Consider the following 21,854-nt stretch of genomic DNA (forward strand, 5'->3'; position numbering starts at 1 on the left):
CCCTACATTTATGAAAGAAATTTGGGGTTGACCTAGTACGCTGCCATATATTAAGATTCTATGATGGTATGGGACGTCCTATAAGATCAAGAAGAAATAAATTTACTGGTTTTTTTGGTACTTTGGAAAGAAATGGTAAATTTTGTTCAATTGACGTGGAAGATTGGCATAAAATGCCCCTAGAAAATAAGAAAAAATTGTTAGATGTTATAAAGGTAATTGAAATGTTATTATAAAATTTTATTATTAAATAATTTTTTTATGAGGGTAAATTGTCTAAATGCTTGTGTAGGAAAAGTACGACCTTTCTCCTAGAACAGAAAGTTGTACACTACGTTCAATAGCAAAAAAAAAAAAAAAAGGAGAAATTGGAGTCAAAACTAAAAAAAAAGTATTATGATCATGAGTTGTCAATGCAGGTTCTTTTGGAAGAAAGAGATAAGAATTTAATATATTAGGAACAGTGAAAACAATAAGATTGCTCGAAGCAAAAGATAATGAATCGGACAACTGGAAGAAGATCTTTTGCTCAAGTGCAACAAAATTGGTAATTTATCTTATTAATCTTATAATTGTACATGCATTAGAATCTATAAACTTTTAACAATTGTAATTTTAGAGAAAGAAAGGCGACCTCCATCACGGAGTCGAATTATTCCATGTTTGCCTCACTCATACTAATGGAAGCCCTCAAGCAACATTGTTGGGATTTTCGGACGAAACCGCTTTTTAGCGTCGCGGAAACCCCAAAGCCTAGCCATGGATCTGTGCGAAGAAAATTTACGAAAAACTTACGAGTACGAGTTTACTATCTAGATCTACTCTTAGATCTCGAAGTTGTCAGCGTAGACAACTCTCTAGTGATATCCACACGAACAAGGAGTGTTCTCTAACACACAAGGATGGAGAAGAGAGCACCCAAGTGTGTTAGCACTTTCTAGGGCTCTCGGGTAGGATTTGAAAGGAAGAAATAGAGAGGATGCAAAAGAATCTCTTACACTCAAGAAGTAGTATCCTCCTTTGTGACCTTCACCCTTCCTTTGTGTTGGAACCCACTCAACCACCTTCTCTTTTCATCAAAATCTCTCGGCAAAACCACAAGAGAAGAGAAGGAAGAAGCAAGGAAGAAGATGAGACAATTACCACACATCAATGAACACTAAATGAAAACCATTTCACCCTTTAGTGTGGCTGGCCACACACATAACTCCCTCATTTAATGTGGTCGGCCACATTAAATGGAATGGGAGGTGTAACCTCCATGAGGTGGCATACCTCATGAGGTGGAGATGATGTGGCAAGGTTAGTCATGCCATGTAGGATGAGTCAACCTTCATGATGTGGCAATGCATCAAGTCAAACTTGATGTTTCAACTTCCATTTGGTCAAGTCAAAATTGACCAATTCTCTTCCTTGTTGAGTCAAATCCAACCTTTGATTCAAGTCAATTTTAATTTAATGAATCTCAATTCATTAATATAAATTGACTCAATGAATCAAATTTAAATTAGACTCATTCAACAATTGAATCTAATTGAGTCTAACTCAATAAGTCTAATTTGAATCCAATCTTTGGTGCATCATATGAACCTAATCCAATTGGTTCATCATATGAACCCAATCTCCATCCACTTGTTCTTTGTGTGTGACCCAATAGGTTCTTGTAACGTTGGCAATGTTTCTAAACTCCTTTAGAAACATAAGCAATGAGCGGCATCTAGCAATACATCATTGCTACCCAAGTTACAAGAATGTTGAGATCCAACATTACCTTGTGACTACTAATTGTGACTCCTCACAATATATGACAAGTGTCCTTCTATCCTAGACATCTAGATTGATCAATTTGAGTCATAAATCGTGTCGTCCTCTAATCAATCTAAATCTTGAACTCCAGTAGACTCACTCAATCAAATGAGCTCGATATCTCATATTGACTCATTTGGGCCCATACACTTCGTGGTCTTACTCTATCAAGAATATTGATGTCACTCCGTCATATAGGAGGATATATCCCATCTACATCACTCACATTCCTCTGCGTAATCGTTACATACCCGGTAATCGCCTTTATAGTCCACCCGATTACAGGCGACGTTTGTGAAACCAAAGTACATAACTCCTTATGTAGGGATCCATGGTGACTTCAGGTCTAAGGACTAGTAGTCATACTAATAGCCACATGAGAAAGTATATGACACTTATATAACGATCCATGATACTTTCTCATGGCGGGTCATTCAGTATACATTCTCTAATGCATACCCATGTGTCAACTTGATATCTCTATATCCATGACTTGTGAGATCAAGTCATCGAGTTGACCTACATGCTAGTCTTATTGCATTAACATTGTCCCTGAATGTTAATACTCGACTATGAATGATTTAGAGTAGTGTTCCCTATATCATCTCACTATCGATTCAACCAATCGATTGATATAGGTAAGAACCTTTTACTCTAGGACGTTATTATATTTAGTTTATTTGGCACCAATACAAGTAAGTCTAATAACCAAACATATGCCTTTATTAATTTAAAAATATGATACAATAAGTACATAATACAATCATCAAATGATTGGCTCGAGGGCTCTAGCTAACAACATTGTGGCAGAAAAATTGGTAAGTTACATTATAAACTTCAACTATATTACTTTCAAAGATATTTATTTTCATCATAACTATGTATAAATTATGGCATTTGATTTTTTGGTAAAGGTTGCAATAAAAGAACTAGAAAATCAACTTCCTGAAGATGAGGACGATCGAGTTGGTCAAAATGACATATTTGCTCAAATCATTGGACCAGGTAAACTAGGCTGAGTATGTATGTTTGGTGATGGTGTTAACCCATTTGATTTATGAGGAGAAGTTCCAAGTCGTAGTACATGCAACCGAATAGTGATGGAGCAAAAGACAAAGTTAGAAAAAATGGATGAGTACGTTAGAAAGCAAGGCCAACACATTGCAATGTTAGAATCAAAGATTTGCAATCAACCAAACCAAAACCTTGGTTCAAATTACAACAGTATACAACACATAACATCATCTAGTAGTCAATTACTTTCTAATCCAGTTAGTTCATCTCTAAGGGTAAAGTCTTTATCTAGTTTTATTACTTTATTATTATATTGAGTTAATACTTTGTTGATTTGGCATGGTCTTTTTGGGTTAAGAATATAAGTTATATGCGTAAATGGTTTTTCATTGTTTATTATGATATTATTTATTATTTGATGGCCATAATGAGTTGGAGTTTATTTTCTTGTAAGCTATATATGTTTTGTGTGAGATTAAAATTATCTTGAGCTAGTCGTTTATTAATTTCTTGTAAGCTACATCTTTGTGTGAGATTTTTCAGGTCTTGTTCATTTTCTGCAAAAATTTCCTTCTACTGTTCAATTTACTTGTATTGATGAGTTAGAGTTTTCTTTCTTCTAAGCTATATATGTTTTTGTGTGAGAATATAATTATCTTGAGTTAGCCATTTATTGATTTCTTGTATGTGTATTGCTGATTATTGTGAGAAGTTGAGAATTCAGTTAGATTGAGTAATAACGTATAATCTTATTTAGCATAATTGTTGTTGCTGATGATATATCATATTTGTTTTCATCATAACCTTCTCTTTTTGCATTGTTAGATTGGATTTTCTATCTTGATAAAAATATTTGATCCGATAAAAATTGTGGCAAAAGGAGTTTTTCATAGCATGGATCCAAATACTGAAGTAGGAAGACAGACGTTGGGATCAAATTGGTGTGAAATACAAGTTCTAGTTGTCCTATAATGGGAAGAGAGTTTGATTAGGCCATATGATCTTTTACAAAGGTTTGAGGATGCACTTGGAGGAATGATAACTTGGCCTTGTCATCTAGTATGATATGTAACTTTTTAATTAACTACTATTTATTGTATATGTCCGTCATGTTATGACACTTTTTAAACCCAATATCAATTATATTTGTAGTTGACAGTTAATGAAGAAGACTTTTATTGGTGCATTTGGAGTTTTGTGGCACAATAGTAAGGTAATTGTTAATGTCTTTTTAAACTAATTATATTTGATGCTTTGGAGCTTTCTCGGTTTATCATTTGGTAAATATTCACTAGTTTGAATTAAATTTTACTCGCTTTATTTTATGTTTTTTTGAATTTTATTTTATTTACACATATATGAATTTTTATTGTAGGTGACAAGAATATTGGATTTTGTTTAAGATGTGATGGTTGAGGAATGAAGATGCACCACAAGTTTGGTTATGTTTTGTTTTACGAGACTTAATTTTTTGTTAGTTCTTAAACTAAATACATTGGGTACATTTGTAATTGATATATAGATATTTTTTTGATGTGATAAATTTATTAGCATTGTGGATTGGAAAATTAATGACAATTATTGATTGACATTTTAATTTCTATTTAAAACTTTTTATTTGTATTTATGTTAATTTGTTATATGCATGAATATTATATCATGAAAATATTAAAAATAGATGACATAGTTCATAACATATGGTATTTTTTACGTCACAATAGAATATCAAATCCATTAGAGACTTTTCAAAAAACCATCATAAATAACTATTAATGATAATTTTTAAGTCCTTATAGACTAGTATATAAGACATTTATAAGTATCATTACAAATTATATAATGAGGCATTTTAAATTAATCTTATAAACTATCATTAAGGGCATTTTTTATTATCACTATAAATAAAATACAAGATACTTATAGTTGTTCCATTAAATGATTTTAAATGGTATATAAATTTGTCATCATTACTATAATAACAAGACATGTATAAATGTCATTACAAATTTTATAGTGATATTTTTTTCATTATAACAATTATTCATAATATTAATGGTGTGATTGTTTTTATGCTCTAGTGACACTAGAAAATGTCATAAGACTTTAGACGACATCACTATAAAAGATATTTTAATTTAATATACTATATCAAAAGTGTCAATATAAATAATATATGATGACACTTTTACAAGCCATTAAAAGCATATATTCATGCTTAAAATATAATTATACCAACACTTGCTCTTATTCTTTTATTTTTATTTTAAATCCAGGCAAATTACCTTTTAAATGTCCCTCTTTGACACTTTGTTGCAACTGAAATATTTTACTAATATTCTCTTCCCTTTTTCTTCTTCGCTTTAAATATTTTCTTTTATGTCATTGGAACTCAAATTTTGATCTTTTTGCATAGTTCTTCTTATCATGATGATTGTAGTGATGATGATGATAATATATTTCTCCTTTCCTTTTCATGGGATCATAATCTTAATACACCTCTCTATCTATTATGATTAGAGTTGATAATATTCAATATGACCCAACAATACAATATGATTCAACAAGACTTAAAATATAATCAATAGCAATAAAATTTAAAAATGACACGACATAGCCTAAATATATATACGGATCGATACAAATTCATCCATTTACGAAAATAATTTATCAAAAAAATATTAATAGCTTCTATAATTTAAATCTAATTATTTTAATATGTTTTTCTCTTTTGTTTTTGTTGATCGATTTACTTGTAACATGATTAAAGTAAATAGAATTTGCCATCCCTAATTATAATTTAATTACATTAAGGACAAAATTTGGGGATTTTCTTATTTTTTGCCTTTTGTTATAAATATACCAATGACGAGAGCTCGCCAAGCAGGTCCAAATCCAAGTCATTTTGTGCGGAGTGTGGAACCAGATAAATGAAATGCCCTTTCCTCTTCTTTTGAAATCCAAGGCGGGAGGGAGATAACGGGGCGTCCATGGCAGAAACCCTAACATCGTCCCAGTCTGCTACGGAATCGATCCACTTGGAAAGCATTCGCAGGTAGGATTGTCGGTGCTGTTCCCGGTTTTTTATTTGTGAAATTATCCTTTTGATTTTTTCCTGCGACTAATCTTCGGTCATTTGTGTTGCATTCATACTTTCACTTCAAAATCGAAATCTTGAAGTCGCTTGAAGGTTCTCTCTGAGACGCGAGACAACCTCTTGAACTCTTCTGATGCCTCATCGGAGGATTCGAAGGTGTTAGAGGATTGCATTTTCAATTTTGAGGCATGTCTCTAGTCGGTCCTAATTTACTTCCTTTTTGCCTAGTTTCTTATGAGACCCGTTTTTTTTTTTTCCCAATTCTTCAACGTGCTACGAATGCTTGAATTATCTCAGGAAAAGCTTAAGCAGCTCGATGGGCAGGAACAAGATGTTGCATCTCTGAGCCTTGAAGAATTAGGCAAGATACTACTCATCTGACGGTCTTTAAGAATTTTGCAATTCATGCATGTGTTCCTTCATTTTCTATTTTATTGGGATATTATTTATCACCTGGAAATAATTAATAACGTTCTCCTTGCTAGGGCTTTTGTGTTTTTGGTGTTTAGGGTGCAGTGTTTGTTCTGTTTGAGTTTTTTCCTTTCTCTTTTGTTCGACAATTGTCAGGTGTTTTGTGTTGTATTGATGGATATTCTCTCTATTCACTTGAGTCAATTTTGTTATATTGCAGATGCATACATGGATAAATTGAAAAAGGCAATCTGCTCAGCGGAAGAAGAGAACTCAAAAGTTTCCAGTGAAATCGAGGCACTCACGAAAATGTTTGTTGAAGGTAACTATACTAAGATGTTAAATTCTTATTCTAAGTGACATGATACCATTAACAACTTGGTATGTTGCAGACTCTGTTCAATTGGATGGTGAAATTGAAGCATTGAGTTACTCAATGAACTTCATCGATGCAAAGGTGGTACTTTTTTGTCCTTATTTCTTTCATCTTGCCTGCTGACTTCTAGGTATATTTATTAATTTTGGAGTTTCAGATCTGCAACTCTTGCCACATCTTTTTGATATTTAAGTTATGTTTTCCCTTCAGATTGTGTTCTTGTTTTCCATGTGATACAGACGGCACACATTTGGGTTCTTGTTTCACATGCCCTTTCGTCAACATATTCAGTTTAAAAACTCAATATCACATGTCTCTAGTACTTGTCTCTTTACACATATATTTGATATTCCCTTTTCCACATCTAAAGCTTAATGCTTCCTCTTTGGGCTCAGGGAATGTACATTATTTCCTCTAAAAATTCACTTCGATGAACATTTTGTTAGCTAGAAGATTCCTTAGACTTGCATTGGTAAGAGCCTCATGCCCTTAGACCTATACCTTGGTTTATCTCCTTGATCCTTGGTTCAACACATATGATATTTTGTGACTGTTAAGTCACCAGACCATATTAGAGTTCCAAAATCTAGTCTTGTTATGCTCTTTTTTTTGAATACATTTTTGAGGGAATTTGGGTTGTAGTACTCCAATGCTATAGGAGGGCATCAATGTTCCATCATGTCTTCCACTTGTGTTTTTCTGATCCTATCTTAATAAAAAACACAGTAAGTTATTGTGAAATGATTTGTAGTGACTCATTGAAAACTTGATCTTAATATCAGTTGTCATCAAATGTTTATTGGCAATGAGATTCAAATTTTGGGATTATTTTTGATAAATCCAGGATTGCTTCATTCTTGGTTATGCTTATGAGTTACTTTCAAATGTAAACCAACCATTTTCTTTAATGACTGTTAAACAAAGATTTAATGCTTAAATTCTTATTTTTTGAATGATTTCTCCTAGCTAACACCAGAAATCATCTAACTGTACTATTTCATCTCTGGCTTGTTATGAGGCCTACCATAAATGAGGATAAGCATTTCTAATTTTGCAGGGTCTAAATTCTTTGAGTTCAATTCATGCTGATGATAGGGTACTCAATGGAGTGATGCATGAAAGCCCATTGCACTTGTTTAACGAGTACAAATTTGAGGTGCTAGAGCCTTTGACCTTACTGTTAACTTTTAGTCTCTATATTTCCTATAAGTCTGTCCCATATAAATCGTTAAAGTTTATTCAGCCTGGTTTCTTATTTATTTATGGTCTCAAGATTTGCTTCTTTACTTGAGATATGTTGAACATTCATCTTGGTAGTATATTAATGCTTTTGCTTTAAATATATTGTAAAAGTTAACATTAGTACCAGATGTAGATAGGTGACCAAGATGTTAGTTATGTGTTTGATTAGTCATGATCAAGTACTACACCTGATGAGTGATTGCATATGTTGATGTGTCATCCAACTAATCCTCAGTTAAGATCACAAAAACTCAAAAAATGGTTAGGAGATTGGAGTAGTGTAGCAGAGAGCTCTTTGGTCAAAGGGGAAGAAGGAAGTCAAAAAAGACTAATTATTTTTTCCATTTTGGTAATGACAATCACTTGTTTAATTACAGGTTAATGTTTACTTCACTTGCTTTGTTATTTCACTTTATTGATTTTTTCAAGGTGAGTAGTAAAGAAACATAACATATGAGGGATTGTAAGATTTTTGTTGGTTAGATTGTGTGAAATGGTTGTGGTTCATAGAATTGAATTGTTCTAGACTGATCTTGGGTTGAGAGAAAAAGGTATATCTAGTTGAAGTTGCCAACAATATTTTGTTCACTCTAAAATCCTCTGTATTGATGCGTTAAGCAATAGGTTATGCGACATTTTTGTTTCATTTGGACTTGCTAGTTATTCCATACTTGTCCATTTTCCAGGCTCCTTACAAAGCATGATGCATGATACTACTTGAAACTCTATGCTTTCTAGAGAAGTCTTGAGTTGGCATCAGACATGTGGAATTATCTATCCATGAATTAGCAACTCACATTTCAAGGTTAATACTCTTAGATGACATACCATCACAAAGTAGTAACCTCAGGGAAAGATGAAAAAGAGCCCATCAAGGATTGAAATAGAGATTGTCTTCACTCACTTGGTTTGTCTAAAGATTACATAAGGAGAGCAAGTGAAGGTGATTCTGACAAGTATCTGTTTATCAATTGATGCGTGGTAGATATGGAACATCCTGTTCTATGGTCTTCAAAGTAATAAACTACATGACCATTAATAATGCTTCGAGAATTGTCTAGATTACATTGCCTAGTAGAATGATTGTCCCAGTCAAAAGATTGTCGAGATCATGATTGTTAAAATTGATCGATACCAATTTTGATAGTTTGAGCTTGATAAGTATTAGTAGAGGCCTATATGAACTTTTTTGAGTAATCAATCACGTCAAGAAAGATTGATGGGGAGTTGGGAAACTAGGATTTCATAGAAATCAACTATAAATGATCTAGATTTCATTATAGGATGGATAGAAATGGTTGAAATTTGGCCAACAAGAGTGAGAATAGATGAAATTAATTGGAATTTTGTCAAATGAGGAGGTTGCTTTTGGAAATCTTGATATTTCTTGAATCCAAATGAATTTGGAGAGAAAGAATGTTTCACACTCACTTGAGTCACACCTTAAATTTCTTAGACTCTTAGCAGTTAGAGGAAGGCGAATAAACCTCACCATGGTCAGTCCCAAGCTGGGATAAAAGAAGAGAGTTGTGTTAGATTGCTAGCTAGAGTAAAACATAGGCAAATATTATGTATTCATCCATTAAAGTATTCATTAATGCTAGGTTATTCCTGAAAGTAATGTGTTGTAGAGTCTGACTGCAATATCTTGGCAAAGATCGCTATATACTTATGAGAATTTGAATGTAGCGTTAAATATCCAAGAGTTTTCATGTCCTAGGTTGGATAAGAACATACAAGGTTGGACGTGCCGTTCCTCATGAAATGGGCGGTATTTACCGTTCCGGTGTGGGGCTGGCACCAATACAACGGTTGCCAGAGTGCCGCAAGGTTGCGGAAGGCGCTACAACCTGCAAAGGTCGCAGAGGGCAGTGTGACGGAGGTTGTTCTCCAGCTTCTATGGCGAGATGTGTGAGTGCGGAAGAGAGGGTGGTTAGAGTAGTGGGGAGAAAAGGGACGCAGCGCCGACGTCGGCTGCTCGCGTGGAACCTGTAGGCAGTCGGGCATGTAGAGGACGAACACACAAGGAAGGGAGAGAGAACAACCCCGCTGAGGGACGCTGCGATGGAGGCTGATCTTTGGCTTCTGTGGTGGGACACGTGAGCATGGAGGAGAGGGGTGACCGAGTAGTGGGGAGAAAAGGGATGCAGTGCCGACGTCGGTTGCTCGCATGGACGACACTGATGGTAGGGCGCAGAGGGCGAACTCGCTAGGAAGGGATAGAGAACCGCGACCTAGAACTTTAGGTTTTAAAAACTTAGCATTTAATTGGGAATACTGATCCAATCCACTCTTAACTTAAATAAATAGCCAAACAGACTTCCTAAAACCCTAATCGAATCATCCCATTAGAACATATAAAAATATATTTAAAATTCCAAAAAATTCTAATAAAATTTTATATATTCTTAAAACCCTCCGTGGGGGTCACAGTGTCGCGACAACCTCTGCAGGTCGCTGTAGTTGTTATTTTTTTTAAAATTTTTTTTGATTTAGTTAATTTTTTATTTTTAAAATATGTATTTTTTATAAATAAACTATTATTAATAATAGTTATAAAATATTAAAAATTATTTCAAAATTTTTAAATAATTTCAAAAATCAATAAATATTTTATAAAATAATTTATTTTTTTAAAAATTAATTATAAATTTAAAATAATCTAAAATTTTTAAAAATATAATTCTTAAATATTTCAAATAAATTTTTAAATATTAAAAATTTACAAATAAATTTAAAAAAATAATGTAAGATTTTCAAATAATTTTATAATTATTTTTAGCCTTTCAAATGATTCTATAATTTTAAATTTAGTTTTAAATATTGAGAATTACTTATTTTTAAAAATTATTTTATAAAAATTTAATAAACATTATCTTATGAAAAAATATTGAAATATACATTCAGCATCTCAAAATATAGAACATATTTAATAATCAAATATTAATAAAATTTATATACATTTATATTTAAAATTTTAAAAAATACCGAAACTATATTGGCACGACATGATACGATACCAAAATCATATCGTTCCTGTCGGGACCAAAATCTCGGCACAAGTCGAAATTTTAAACCTTGAGGGTGCATGATGGTTATGGTTTTGAAACAAAAAATGAAGAAGAAAAAGTTACATTAGATTTCGTGATAGCATATAAATTTATAATAATTAATACATTTTCAAGAGGAGAGAATAACACTTGGTTATGTTCAAAAGTAGAAATAATAAATTACAAATTGATTTTCCTATGGTTAGGAAGAGGTATAAAAAATTTATAAAGATTAAAAGGTCATCTTTGTTAGTGGTGTTAGATACACACCTCAAAACATAATATCAATAAAAGAAAAATGTGTTTGACTCATAGGATCAAGTGGTGGAAGTTAAATGATGTGAAATAAAGTAGCTTTTAGGAGAGGGTATTAACACAAATATTAGGAGAAATATATGATGACTTAAATACAATATGGGATAAGATGAAGTCAAATTTAAAACATTGGCCAAGAGTGTACTTGGTGAGTCAAGAGGACAAAGATCACTAAATAAATAATTTTGGTAGTGGAATGAGAAAGTACAAAAGAAAAATTAAAGGAAAAAGAATTGGTTATTACTATACACTTGTAAGAATGAAGAAAATTTTAAAAAGCATGCAGTTGCCAAAAAAGAGACCCAGGGAACAATTAGTGAAGCTAGTATAAAACATTATGCTTGTATCTACAACTTGATACAAAAGAAGGAGAAAGAGATATTTATAGAATAACTAAAGTGAGAGAGAGGAAAATAAGAGATTTTACCCAAATAGGATGTATTAAAAATAAATCTAATAGAGTATTAGTGAACGATGAGGAAATAAAAGAGCGATGGTAAAAGTATTTAAATAAGTCAAAAGAGCATAAAAATTTAAATTTTATCAAAGAATTCAAATTTTAGAAGTAGAACAAAATATTAAATGAGTGAAAAATAGAAAAACGGTTGAATTTGATGATATTCTAATAGAAGTATAAAAGTGTCTAGAAAAGTTGGGTACTAAATGACTTACAAAGTCATTTAACCTATTATTGAAAATGAAGAAAATACCTTATTAATGGAGGGGAGCACTCTAATCCATTGTATAAAAATCAAAGAGACGTTCAAAATTGTGCGAATTATAAGACATTAGACTAATGAGTCATATCTTGAAACTATGAGAAGACAGATAGAAAAAATATTATGGAAGAAGACTAAGGTGGTAAAAAAATCAACTTGGATCCATGTTGTAAAGGTCGACGATAAAAGTTATACATCTTCTTAGATAACTGATTGAAAAGTATCCGAAAAAGAAGCAAAACTTACACATAGTATTTATTGACCTAGAAAAAATTTATGACGGAGTCTTGAGGAAAAATATGTAGAGAATTTAAAAAAAAGAAAGGTGTTAGCGTAGTGTATATTAAAAAAATTAGGGATATCTACGAAGATGTAATGACAAGAGGGAAGACTCTAGGCGAATAAACCAAAGTATTTTTTATAAAGATAGGTAACACTAAGAATCAACTCTAAGTTTATATCTTTTTACCCTAGTCATAGATGAACTCACTGTACATATCCTAGACAAGTTACTATGTTGCGTGTTGTTTGCAAATGACATTGTTTCAGTTGATGAGATACTTAAAGGAGTAAATGCTAAATTTAAATCGTGACAGGAAATATTAGAAGTAAAAGATTTTGGACTTAGTAGAGTGTAGACCAAATATATGAAATTTAAGTTTAGTAGTATTAGAATCGTTTTTGCAAAAGGATGAAGGTTAATAGAGGTTTTTGCACATTGGGTGCTGCTAGAAAGATGAAAGATATTGGACATTCAGCAGTGAGCCCCTTATGGACCAATATGTTGTGGACTAGGAGCTTTGGGAGGCTATAGAACAACCTTAAATAATGGTGTCTCCTCGTTGGTTTGCTTGCTATTACTTTCCATTGCATATATTTGTTTTAATGCACTAGACAAAGTGGTATTCACCAAGGTTTAAAATTTTGACTCGTGCCGAGGTTTCGGTCACGGACCGGAACGATACGGTTTTGGTACCGTATCGTGCTGTGCCGTTATAGTTTCAGTAGTTTTTAAATATAAACTATATTAATTAAAAAATAAAATATTTAACATAAATATTTAAAAAAAATAAATAATATAAAAAATAATCTTTAAAAAAAGGAAAAGATATGAAAATAGATAAATAAATAAATAAAAATTTTATTATAAATTTTAAATTAAAATAAATGAAATATAAAATTAATTAGATAATTTTATTAAGGTTTAAGAAAGTCTCTTTAGATTATCTTCATCATAGCTAGGAGTTGATTAAAATAATTAACCTAAGTTTAATTAAAAAAATTTGAAATCCGACAACACTCACGAGCTCGCGTGACTTCAGCGCTGCCGTTGGGTTGCACGACCCCTCAACCATGGCCGCGGGGATTGCATGACTCCTCCGGCTTGACTATGGTGGTCGTGCGACCCCTCTGCTGCGGCCGTAGGGTCATGCGACGCCTTCGCGGTGGCAGCGGAAGGGTTATGAGACCCCTCCGCTGTTGTTGCAGGTTCAAGCGACCCTACGCTACGGCCATGGGGTCGCGCAAACACGTTGCAACAGTCGTGAGTCTGATGCCGGGGTCGTGCCGATGCCGGTCGGCGGGCGGAACGAGATGTTTCGCCCGTTTCGACCGTCTCAACACGACACTTTAAACCATGGTATTCCCCCTCCTCTTCCACTCCAGGCATCAATCATCTTGTTTCCAACATAAACCAAGTTTATAATCATGATTAATTTCTTTAAACTAAGTGAAGACAATTAACTTTATAATTTTTATGAAGATATAAAATGTTAATGTAAAAACTGCTTTAGTTAATTTAAAACATATAAGCTTAAATATAACTTATAATTAGTATTTACTATATTATTTATGAGTTAATATCTATATTATTTAATAAAATTATATTTGATTGTATATATTAATAACTTTTAAAAGTTAATCTCTTATGTAAATTTAGTTTATTTATAACTTTTACTTCATTAGGAACATATTTTAATAACTTAATAATATTATGGTACTAATATTAAAATATCATTTATGTCATCAACGAAAGATTTATGCTATATTAATTTAAACTTAAAATTCTTTAATTTAAACTTATATATAAATTTGATTGTTACTTGCTAATATAACTTAATAATTACTATTTAATATAATTTGCTAATAAGTTAATAAGTTTATTAATATAATTTATTAAATTAATGAATTTATAGAAGGGGAGTCTTGGCGCAACAGTAGAAGTTGTTGTTGTGTAACCTAGTGGTCAGTTCGAGTTGCGGAAACAACCTCTTGTAATGTTGGTAAGGCTGTGTATAATAGATCTTTCCCCATGACCTCGCATTGGAGAAAGGTCGTGCATTGGGCTATCCTTTTTAAATGAATTTATAAATTAATTCTTCACTGACCATTTAGCTTGTATAATCTTTTCCTTGGGTGATGTAAACCTGATTCGAATGATTATCTGTCCTTTGTCAACTGTTGTTTTCTTCTTGCCTACACCTATTACACTTCCTTGCCTTCCATCACCTCTAATTTGTTTATCTTTGTTGGTGTATCTTTTTTTTTCTTATTCTCACCCTTCATTATATACTTGATTTTCCATTTGACAATTGGGGTTCTTTGTCTTGGTTTGTATAGGTTGTCATAATGTGACATTCATTCAGTGTCAGTTGGAATTATAACGAGGACTACATAACTTCAAAAAGATCATGTAGGCACAAAATCAATATGCCTATGAATTACAAAATTCATGGAAAAGGCACGACATGTAAACTGTGAATAACTTGTAGATCTAATGCAACTAAAACTTAAATTTTTTAAGCATTCGATCTTGATGCCAGAATAAATACCATTTGGACAACTTTGATATTTGGAATCCTCATCTATCCCTTTGAACTTGTGTTGGATAGAAGTGATGCTTTTAGTCGATATATATATATATATAGATTCTTGAAATAGCTGTGATGGACACTTGAATCCACACCATACTTGAATTTAACTTAGTTGATAACCATAATTGGAATTTGAGATGTGATGTTGTATAACCACCTTCATTTATTCTTAGAAGCATGTTGTATAATTGTTAATACATTCATTTTTGTATTTGGCAGCTCTAGTTTATTAACCTTTTATTTTGTTCTTTTATTAGGCTTAACTTTAAGGGCCTATTATTTCTCAACCCATTGAAAGATGGAAAGAGTATTATTTCTTATTTGGTTCTGAAAATTTTCTATTTTCATTTAAAAGTTGAAAAACTAAACAAAATAAATATTTAGTATTAAATTTCTTGACGAACTAGTCATGTCAGTCCAAGCCCGGATAAAAAAGAAAGGTTGTGTTAGGTTGTTGACTAGCATTAAAACTAAAATAAATATTCAATAAATGAATCCATTAAAACTAATGCTAGGTCCTTCCTTAGAAGGAACACGTTGCAGAGTCTGACTGTAACGTCTCGAGTGTAATGCTAAATATGTAAGAGTTTGCGTTGCAGGGTTCGATTATAATATATTGACAAAGATCACTATATCTGCATGAGAACTTGAGTGTCGTGTTAAATAGGTAAGAGTTTTTGCACCATAAGTTGGATAAAACTAATATTATAGAAAAACTAATACTCTAAGATTTGGAATATGGAACATAGGAACCCTCACTGGTAAATCGATTAAGGTAATAGATACGATGATTAGGAGAAGAATTAGTATTTTGTGTGTACAAGAGACAAAATGGATAAGCGAGAAAATAAAGATGATATAGAACTTGAGTTTTAAGTTATGGTACACCGGAAAGAGTAAAATAAGAAATAAAGTGGGTATTATTGTAGATAGTCGTTAAAGGATGAAGTTGGAGTAGTTAGAAAAGCGGATAAAATCATAGCTCTCAAGATAGTAGTAGCAAAAAAAACTATAAACGTAATTAACATATATGCATCTCAAGTAGGATTAGATGAAACTACTAAATTAAGGTTTTGAGATGACCTAGATGAAGTATTTCAAAACATTCAACCAAATGAAATGATTTTAATAGGAGGCAAGTGAAAAATGATAAATATAAGAGGGTACATGGAGGTTATGGGATTGGAACTAGCAATGAAGAAGGGAAAACTATATTGGATTTTATGATAACATATGTCCTTATATTAGCTAATATATTTTTTAAGAAAAGAGAAGACACATTCAAAAGTGGGGATATTAAATCGTAAATTGACTTTCTAAAGTTAAGAAGAGGAATAGAAAGATTGTAAGGTCATTACTGAAGAAAACTTAACTACTTAACATAGGTTAGTAGTGTTGGATATACACCTCAAACATAGTATCAATAGAAGGAAAATATATAGGACTCCTATAATTAAGTGGTGGAAGTTAAACGATGAGAAACAAAATATATTTCAGGAGAAGTTAGAAGTACAAGTATTAGGTAAAATACACGGTGACTCTAATACGACATGAGATAAGATGACATCAAAGTTGAAAATAGTAGCTAAGAGTGTACTCGGTGAGTCAAAAGTACATGCACCATTAAGTAAGGAATTTTGGTAGAGGAATGAGAAAGTACAAGAGAAAGTGAAGGAAAAACGAATAGTTTATAAGGAATTATATATTTGTAAGAATAGGAAAATTTTAAAAAATATACAATAGCCAAGAAAAAGGTTAAGAAAGTAGTGAATGCAGCAAAAAATAAAATTTTTGAATGATTATATCGAAAATTAGATATAAAAGAAGGGGATAGAGACATTTATAAAATAGCTAAAGTGAGAAAAGAAGACAAGACATCTTATCCAAATAAAATGTATTAAAGATGAATGCAATAGGTTACTAGTAAACGACGGAGAAATAGAAGAGTGGTGGAAATGATATTTTCATCAACTTTTTAGGTAACCAACTTAATTTAGGTAATTTATGTAGGTTAAATGAATATAGAAATTTAAATTTTGATCCTAGAGTTTAAAATTTAGAAGTAGAACAAACTTTAAATGGGATACACAATGGAAAAGCCGTTGGACTAGATATTCCAATAGAGGTTTGGAAGTGTCTAGGAAAATAAGGTATTGAATGACTTATAAATTTATTTAATATGATATTGAAAACAAAAAAAAATGCTTGATCAATGGCAGGTAAGTCTATAGTTTCCTTATATAAAAATAAGAGAGATGTACAAAATTGTGTAACTTATAAGGGTATTAAACTAATGAGTCATACCATGAAACTTTAGGAAAGAGTAATAGAAAAAAGATCAAAGAGATCATGGTCACCGAAAATCAATTTGAGTTTATGCTTGGATAACAGAAGCTATACAACTTCTCAGACAACTAATTGAAAAGTATCAGAAGTAAAAATAAGATTTACATATAGTATTTCTTAGAAAAAGCTTATGATAGAGTCTCGAAAGAAATTATATGGAGAATTCTAGAAAAGAGAGGTGTTAGCTTAATATATATTGAACTAATTAAGAATATGTATGAGAATGTAATGACCAGAATGATGACTTTAGGCACATTAACTTAAATATTTCCAATAAAAATATCATTACATCAAAGGTTAACTCACTAATTTTGGTAGATGAGACACGTAAATGAGTAAATGCTAAACTAAAATCTTGGTGGAACACACTAGAAGTGAAAGATTTTAGGTTTTGTAGAGTAAAAACAAATTTATGGAATTTAAGTTTAGAAATATTAGATGTAATTACACAATTGTTAAGATAGAAGACGGCGAGTTATTTGGAACCGAGAGCTTTAAATATTTAGAATCATTTTTATAAAATGATAGAGAGATTGAGAGAGATGACATACATAAAATACAAGCAGGATGGTTAAAATGGAGGAGAGCGTCAGGTGTTTTATGTGATTGTAAAATATCTCTAAAACTTAAAGGGAAGTTCTACAAAACCACAGTTAGACCTGCTATATTATATGACGCTGAATGTTAGGCTATAACTTAAGCACATGAGCAGATGATGAGAGTTGCAGAGATAAGGATGTTAATGTGGATGTGTGGATATACGAGCATGGACAGAATACAAAATGAGAGCATTAAAGAGAAAGTCGGAGTTACATCTATTGAGAAAAAACTCCGAGAGACACGTTTAAAATAGTACAAACATATACTTAAACGACCAATAAATGCTTCAGTTAGGAGATGTGAAACTATGACAAATACGCATATCAAACGAGGAAGAGGAAGACCAAAAAAGACTTGGCTAACAATAATAAAATAAGATAAAATTTATTTAAGTATAGATGACGATATAGTAGGGGATATAGTCTAATGACGTAAAAGGATCCACAGAGCCGATTTCACCTAATGTGATATGACTTGGTTGTTGTTATTGTTATTAAATTTCTTGATGCATTCAAATTTATTGCGAAGGGGAGCCTTGGCGCGCAATCTCTTGCAAAAAGTAGGGTAAGGCTGCGTACAATGGATTCTTTCTTGGGACCTAGCATGACGAGAGCTTCGCGCACCGGGTTGCCCTTTTGTTTATTCAAATTTATTGGTTTTATTTTTTTCTAAAAACATATTGAAAATAGAATATTTTCATGAACCAAAACAATAAATTGATATTTTGTATGTAATTTTCTGCTGATAACCTTGGTTCTCTGAACAGTTTGAAAAGACATTCTTTTGCACATACAAGTGTTTGGCTTTATTCCCTGTTATTCATATGTTATTGTCATTAATATTTTTACATATTTTTTTTTTCTATGGACGTGGATCTTGGGCCATCTGGCTACTATACTGAGGCAAGAGAACTCTGGATGGTGTATTTGTTCATTTATTAGGCAATACGACCAAAATCCTACCTTTTGTTTCCATTTTGCCTTTACTTCTATCTAAATGCTTGAAGCTTGAGGGTAGAAATATGCACAGCCCTTTTCTTCTGATTTGCTTGTGTATTTAGTCTCATTCTTTCAAAATATATCAATGCTTTGCTTATCATGTTCACCATGGCAGCTTCTTCCATTTCCTGATTATATTTGTTACTTAATGGTGAATAATATGTACAGATTTTTGAACTTAATCAGCGGATTAAGAAGAGTGAAGAGAACCTAATCCTTTTGCAGGATATCGATTATGCTTTGAAAAGGTGCGCTAACTTAATTTTGTAAATTTTTATGCTTATCTTTGCAATTCTTATTTTTCTATGGATATATAAATTATAAAATTATCTAATATATTAACACACGTAGTGAAAAATTTACACACTTCTTCCAATTGCTTAATTGCTTCTTAATCCTATTCACTTTTGATCCGGCAGTAAGGACGGGGGACCCCCTTTGAGGGAAGTCAATGACACGTAGAGGTCAAAAGTCTAAGGGCGAGATGAGGTTTGGCCGATCGGATAAGGGTCGGGTCAACCGGCCGAACGGGTCAGAACAGAGTCGAAGACAACCCGGCGGGGAGTCGGGTTTCCGACTCTCATGGTGAACAAAGTCGCTGGGCCGAGCGGTTGGACCGCTCGGCCGAGGCGTAAGGCAACAATGCCGTGAACAGTCTTAGCCGAGCACACGACCGGGAATCTCCCGAGCGTACCAGTACTTGCGTTCGGTCGGACACGACGTGCCTGCCGAGCGGTCGGACGCTCGGCGCGGGAACAGAAGAGACAAAAGGACAAGGGAAACATCGGGAAACATCTTCTGACAACATGCATGTCCCACGACCAAGTCATACGCTGAACCTTACGACAGAAGGTTCTGCCGTCCCATCAGAGAGGTGCTCGGACTGTAGCAGTATGGTGTCAGGCCAGCTCCTCTGACAAGCCCATACTGAGGTATGGTAAGGGGGCACGTATTCACCTCGGTATGTGTGCACAAGCCTCTTCACAGCTCTATATAAGGGTCCTCACACTTCGTCGGAGGTACGCACTCTCTGATATTCGAAGCCACTTCATAGTTTCCTCTTGTCTGACTTGAGTGTCGGAGGGTCGTCGTCGGGAACCCCTTCCCGGCCCGACTTCCTTGCAGGTTCGCCGGAGATCCCTACGACCGGCCGGAGACCCACGTCATCAGTTCGGAGAGCGCCACGTGCCCAGCGTCCATTGATTCAGCGTTCGGACAGGATCAATTTTTTGTTTGTTTATCTATTTATTTTTGAGAAAATGAACTATCATGAAGACTTGCATCCATTGAGTTTTCATGCCTCATGACTTTTGAGTTGTAAGGTTCAGGTGGTTTTGTCAGACAGATGCCATTCTCTTCTGGAACAATTTCTATCTTCTTTGATGACTTTTGCAAAAAATTTGTTCAAAGTAATTTTATTTAATGATCTAGGTGTAGTTGGTTTGGATATAATTGCTACACACTGCAATGTTTTGTTTAGCTTTAAACCATCGCTCAAACTGAAATGTGGATGACATGGTCTTGTGTTTCATGAAAGCATAATATTTCATTTATTTGAGTGGTCATGTTTTTTATTTGATCTTTATGGTTCACTCTTTTTCTAGAGTCTTTATTCAGAGTAAATATACAACAAGAGTAGCAGCAAGAAGCCATGATTTTTGTTTGATCTTTTATTGATCATTCTTTATCTGAAGTTTTTATTCAGTTCAAATATACATAATAACAATAGCAGCAACAAATCACAATTCCAAATCCCAACTATTTGGGATTAGTTACATGGTTCTTGTTCAGCCATTGAATTCTATGAAGACCGTATCTTGTTAGTAATATCTAGATCTTTAAGTATCTTATCTTGAAGCTTGTTCTTGAAATTTTAGGATGCTGATGTATTGAAGTAGTTGGATATCTGGACTATCATGACCTTGAGAGCTTTGTTCCTATACAAGGGATGAGCTCCTTGCTCGTAACAGTGTCACTCACAATATCACCATCATTACTGAAATATACAGACCAATTGAATAAGTAATAAGTGCTGATTTTTTTTTAAATAGTCTGGACACATGCTTACATAATGTAAATATGATACTAGAATTTGTCTTCCATCGTTCCATGTATTTATTAGGTATCTCTGAGCATGGCCAAATTGTAAATAAGTCCAACCTCGAGTGATTGTCTTGACTCTGCGAACTTAGAGATCAAGGAAAATGGGGCATGAGCACAAAAGTACAAAATGGAGCAAGAATGGAGATGCAGGATATAATCTCATAGAGGCAAAGAAAGCATTTAGCAAACCAATTAAAATCATTGTTCTCTTGCATAGGTTTTCACCAATTATTACTCGAAAATTACTCTTTAACTTCTCTTGGGTGTGCACACTTTTATTCCATGATTGGTCTTTAATGGTGTATGCATATATCTTTATTTTATTTGAAATGAATGTTTCATATAGAAGGGAAAATACCCTGTAACCACCTACACCAAGCCTGCATGATGCATGAGGATGAAACTGTCTGCATTTAGTTGTGTGAGGACACTGTCTTGATATATATTAGAGTTAGTTTCCTTGTGAAGTGCTAATGAACTAAAGTCCCATTGGAGCACGGGGTTGAAGCTTTTAATGCAAGTTCTCTATTAGAGGGACAAATTTGATCTTTTTTGAGTTACATTGGATACAAGGATTATTATTAACTAGAAATTCACAGGATATTGTAAACATAAATAGGTAATCAAGTGCAATTATAAAAAGCAATGAAAATGAAAGATAAGCAATAAGAGTAACTTATATTTCCACTTGCATGTATATTCTCAAGAATGCTATGATGGTGACACAAGATGGAGGCGTCCAGCATAGACAGATGCAGACCCAGTAACTTGGCATGTCACCCATGTATAACTGGCAAGGAACTGCGGTATGTTTGATAGGGATCACCTTGATGTAGAGTTGGTACTTATGATAGCACAGTACACTATACTATAGATGCCTATTCTCATACTTCATTGGACAAGATAT

At 33.0% G+C, this 21,854-nt stretch overlaps 1 protein-coding gene across 2 annotated transcripts in view; it reads left to right on the forward strand.

The window, feature by feature from the left end:
- The first annotated feature begins 5,708 nt into the window (after window positions 1-5,708).
- The window catches only part of LOC122042352, a 53,938-nt gene continuing 37,792 nt past the window's right edge, over window positions 5,709-21,854 (forward strand). For both annotated transcript variants that reach the window (XM_042602411.1, XM_042602412.1), the window contains exons 1-7: window positions 5,709-5,872; window positions 5,998-6,100; window positions 6,212-6,275; window positions 6,546-6,647; window positions 6,718-6,782; window positions 7,759-7,857; window positions 19,013-19,092. In XM_042602411.1, coding sequence (XP_042458345.1) covers window positions 5,808-5,872; window positions 5,998-6,100; window positions 6,212-6,275; window positions 6,546-6,647; window positions 6,718-6,782; window positions 7,759-7,857; window positions 19,013-19,092 — 578 coding nt within the window. In that variant the 5' untranslated portion in view covers window positions 5,709-5,807. The remainder of the gene's footprint in view (window positions 5,873-5,997; window positions 6,101-6,211; window positions 6,276-6,545; window positions 6,648-6,717; window positions 6,783-7,758; window positions 7,858-19,012; window positions 19,093-21,854) is intronic.

Source organism: Zingiber officinale, chromosome 2A, assembly GCF_018446385.1.
Source record: "Zingiber officinale cultivar Zhangliang chromosome 2A, Zo_v1.1, whole genome shotgun sequence".
NCBI classification, from domain to species: domain Eukaryota; kingdom Viridiplantae; phylum Streptophyta; class Magnoliopsida; order Zingiberales; family Zingiberaceae; genus Zingiber; species Zingiber officinale.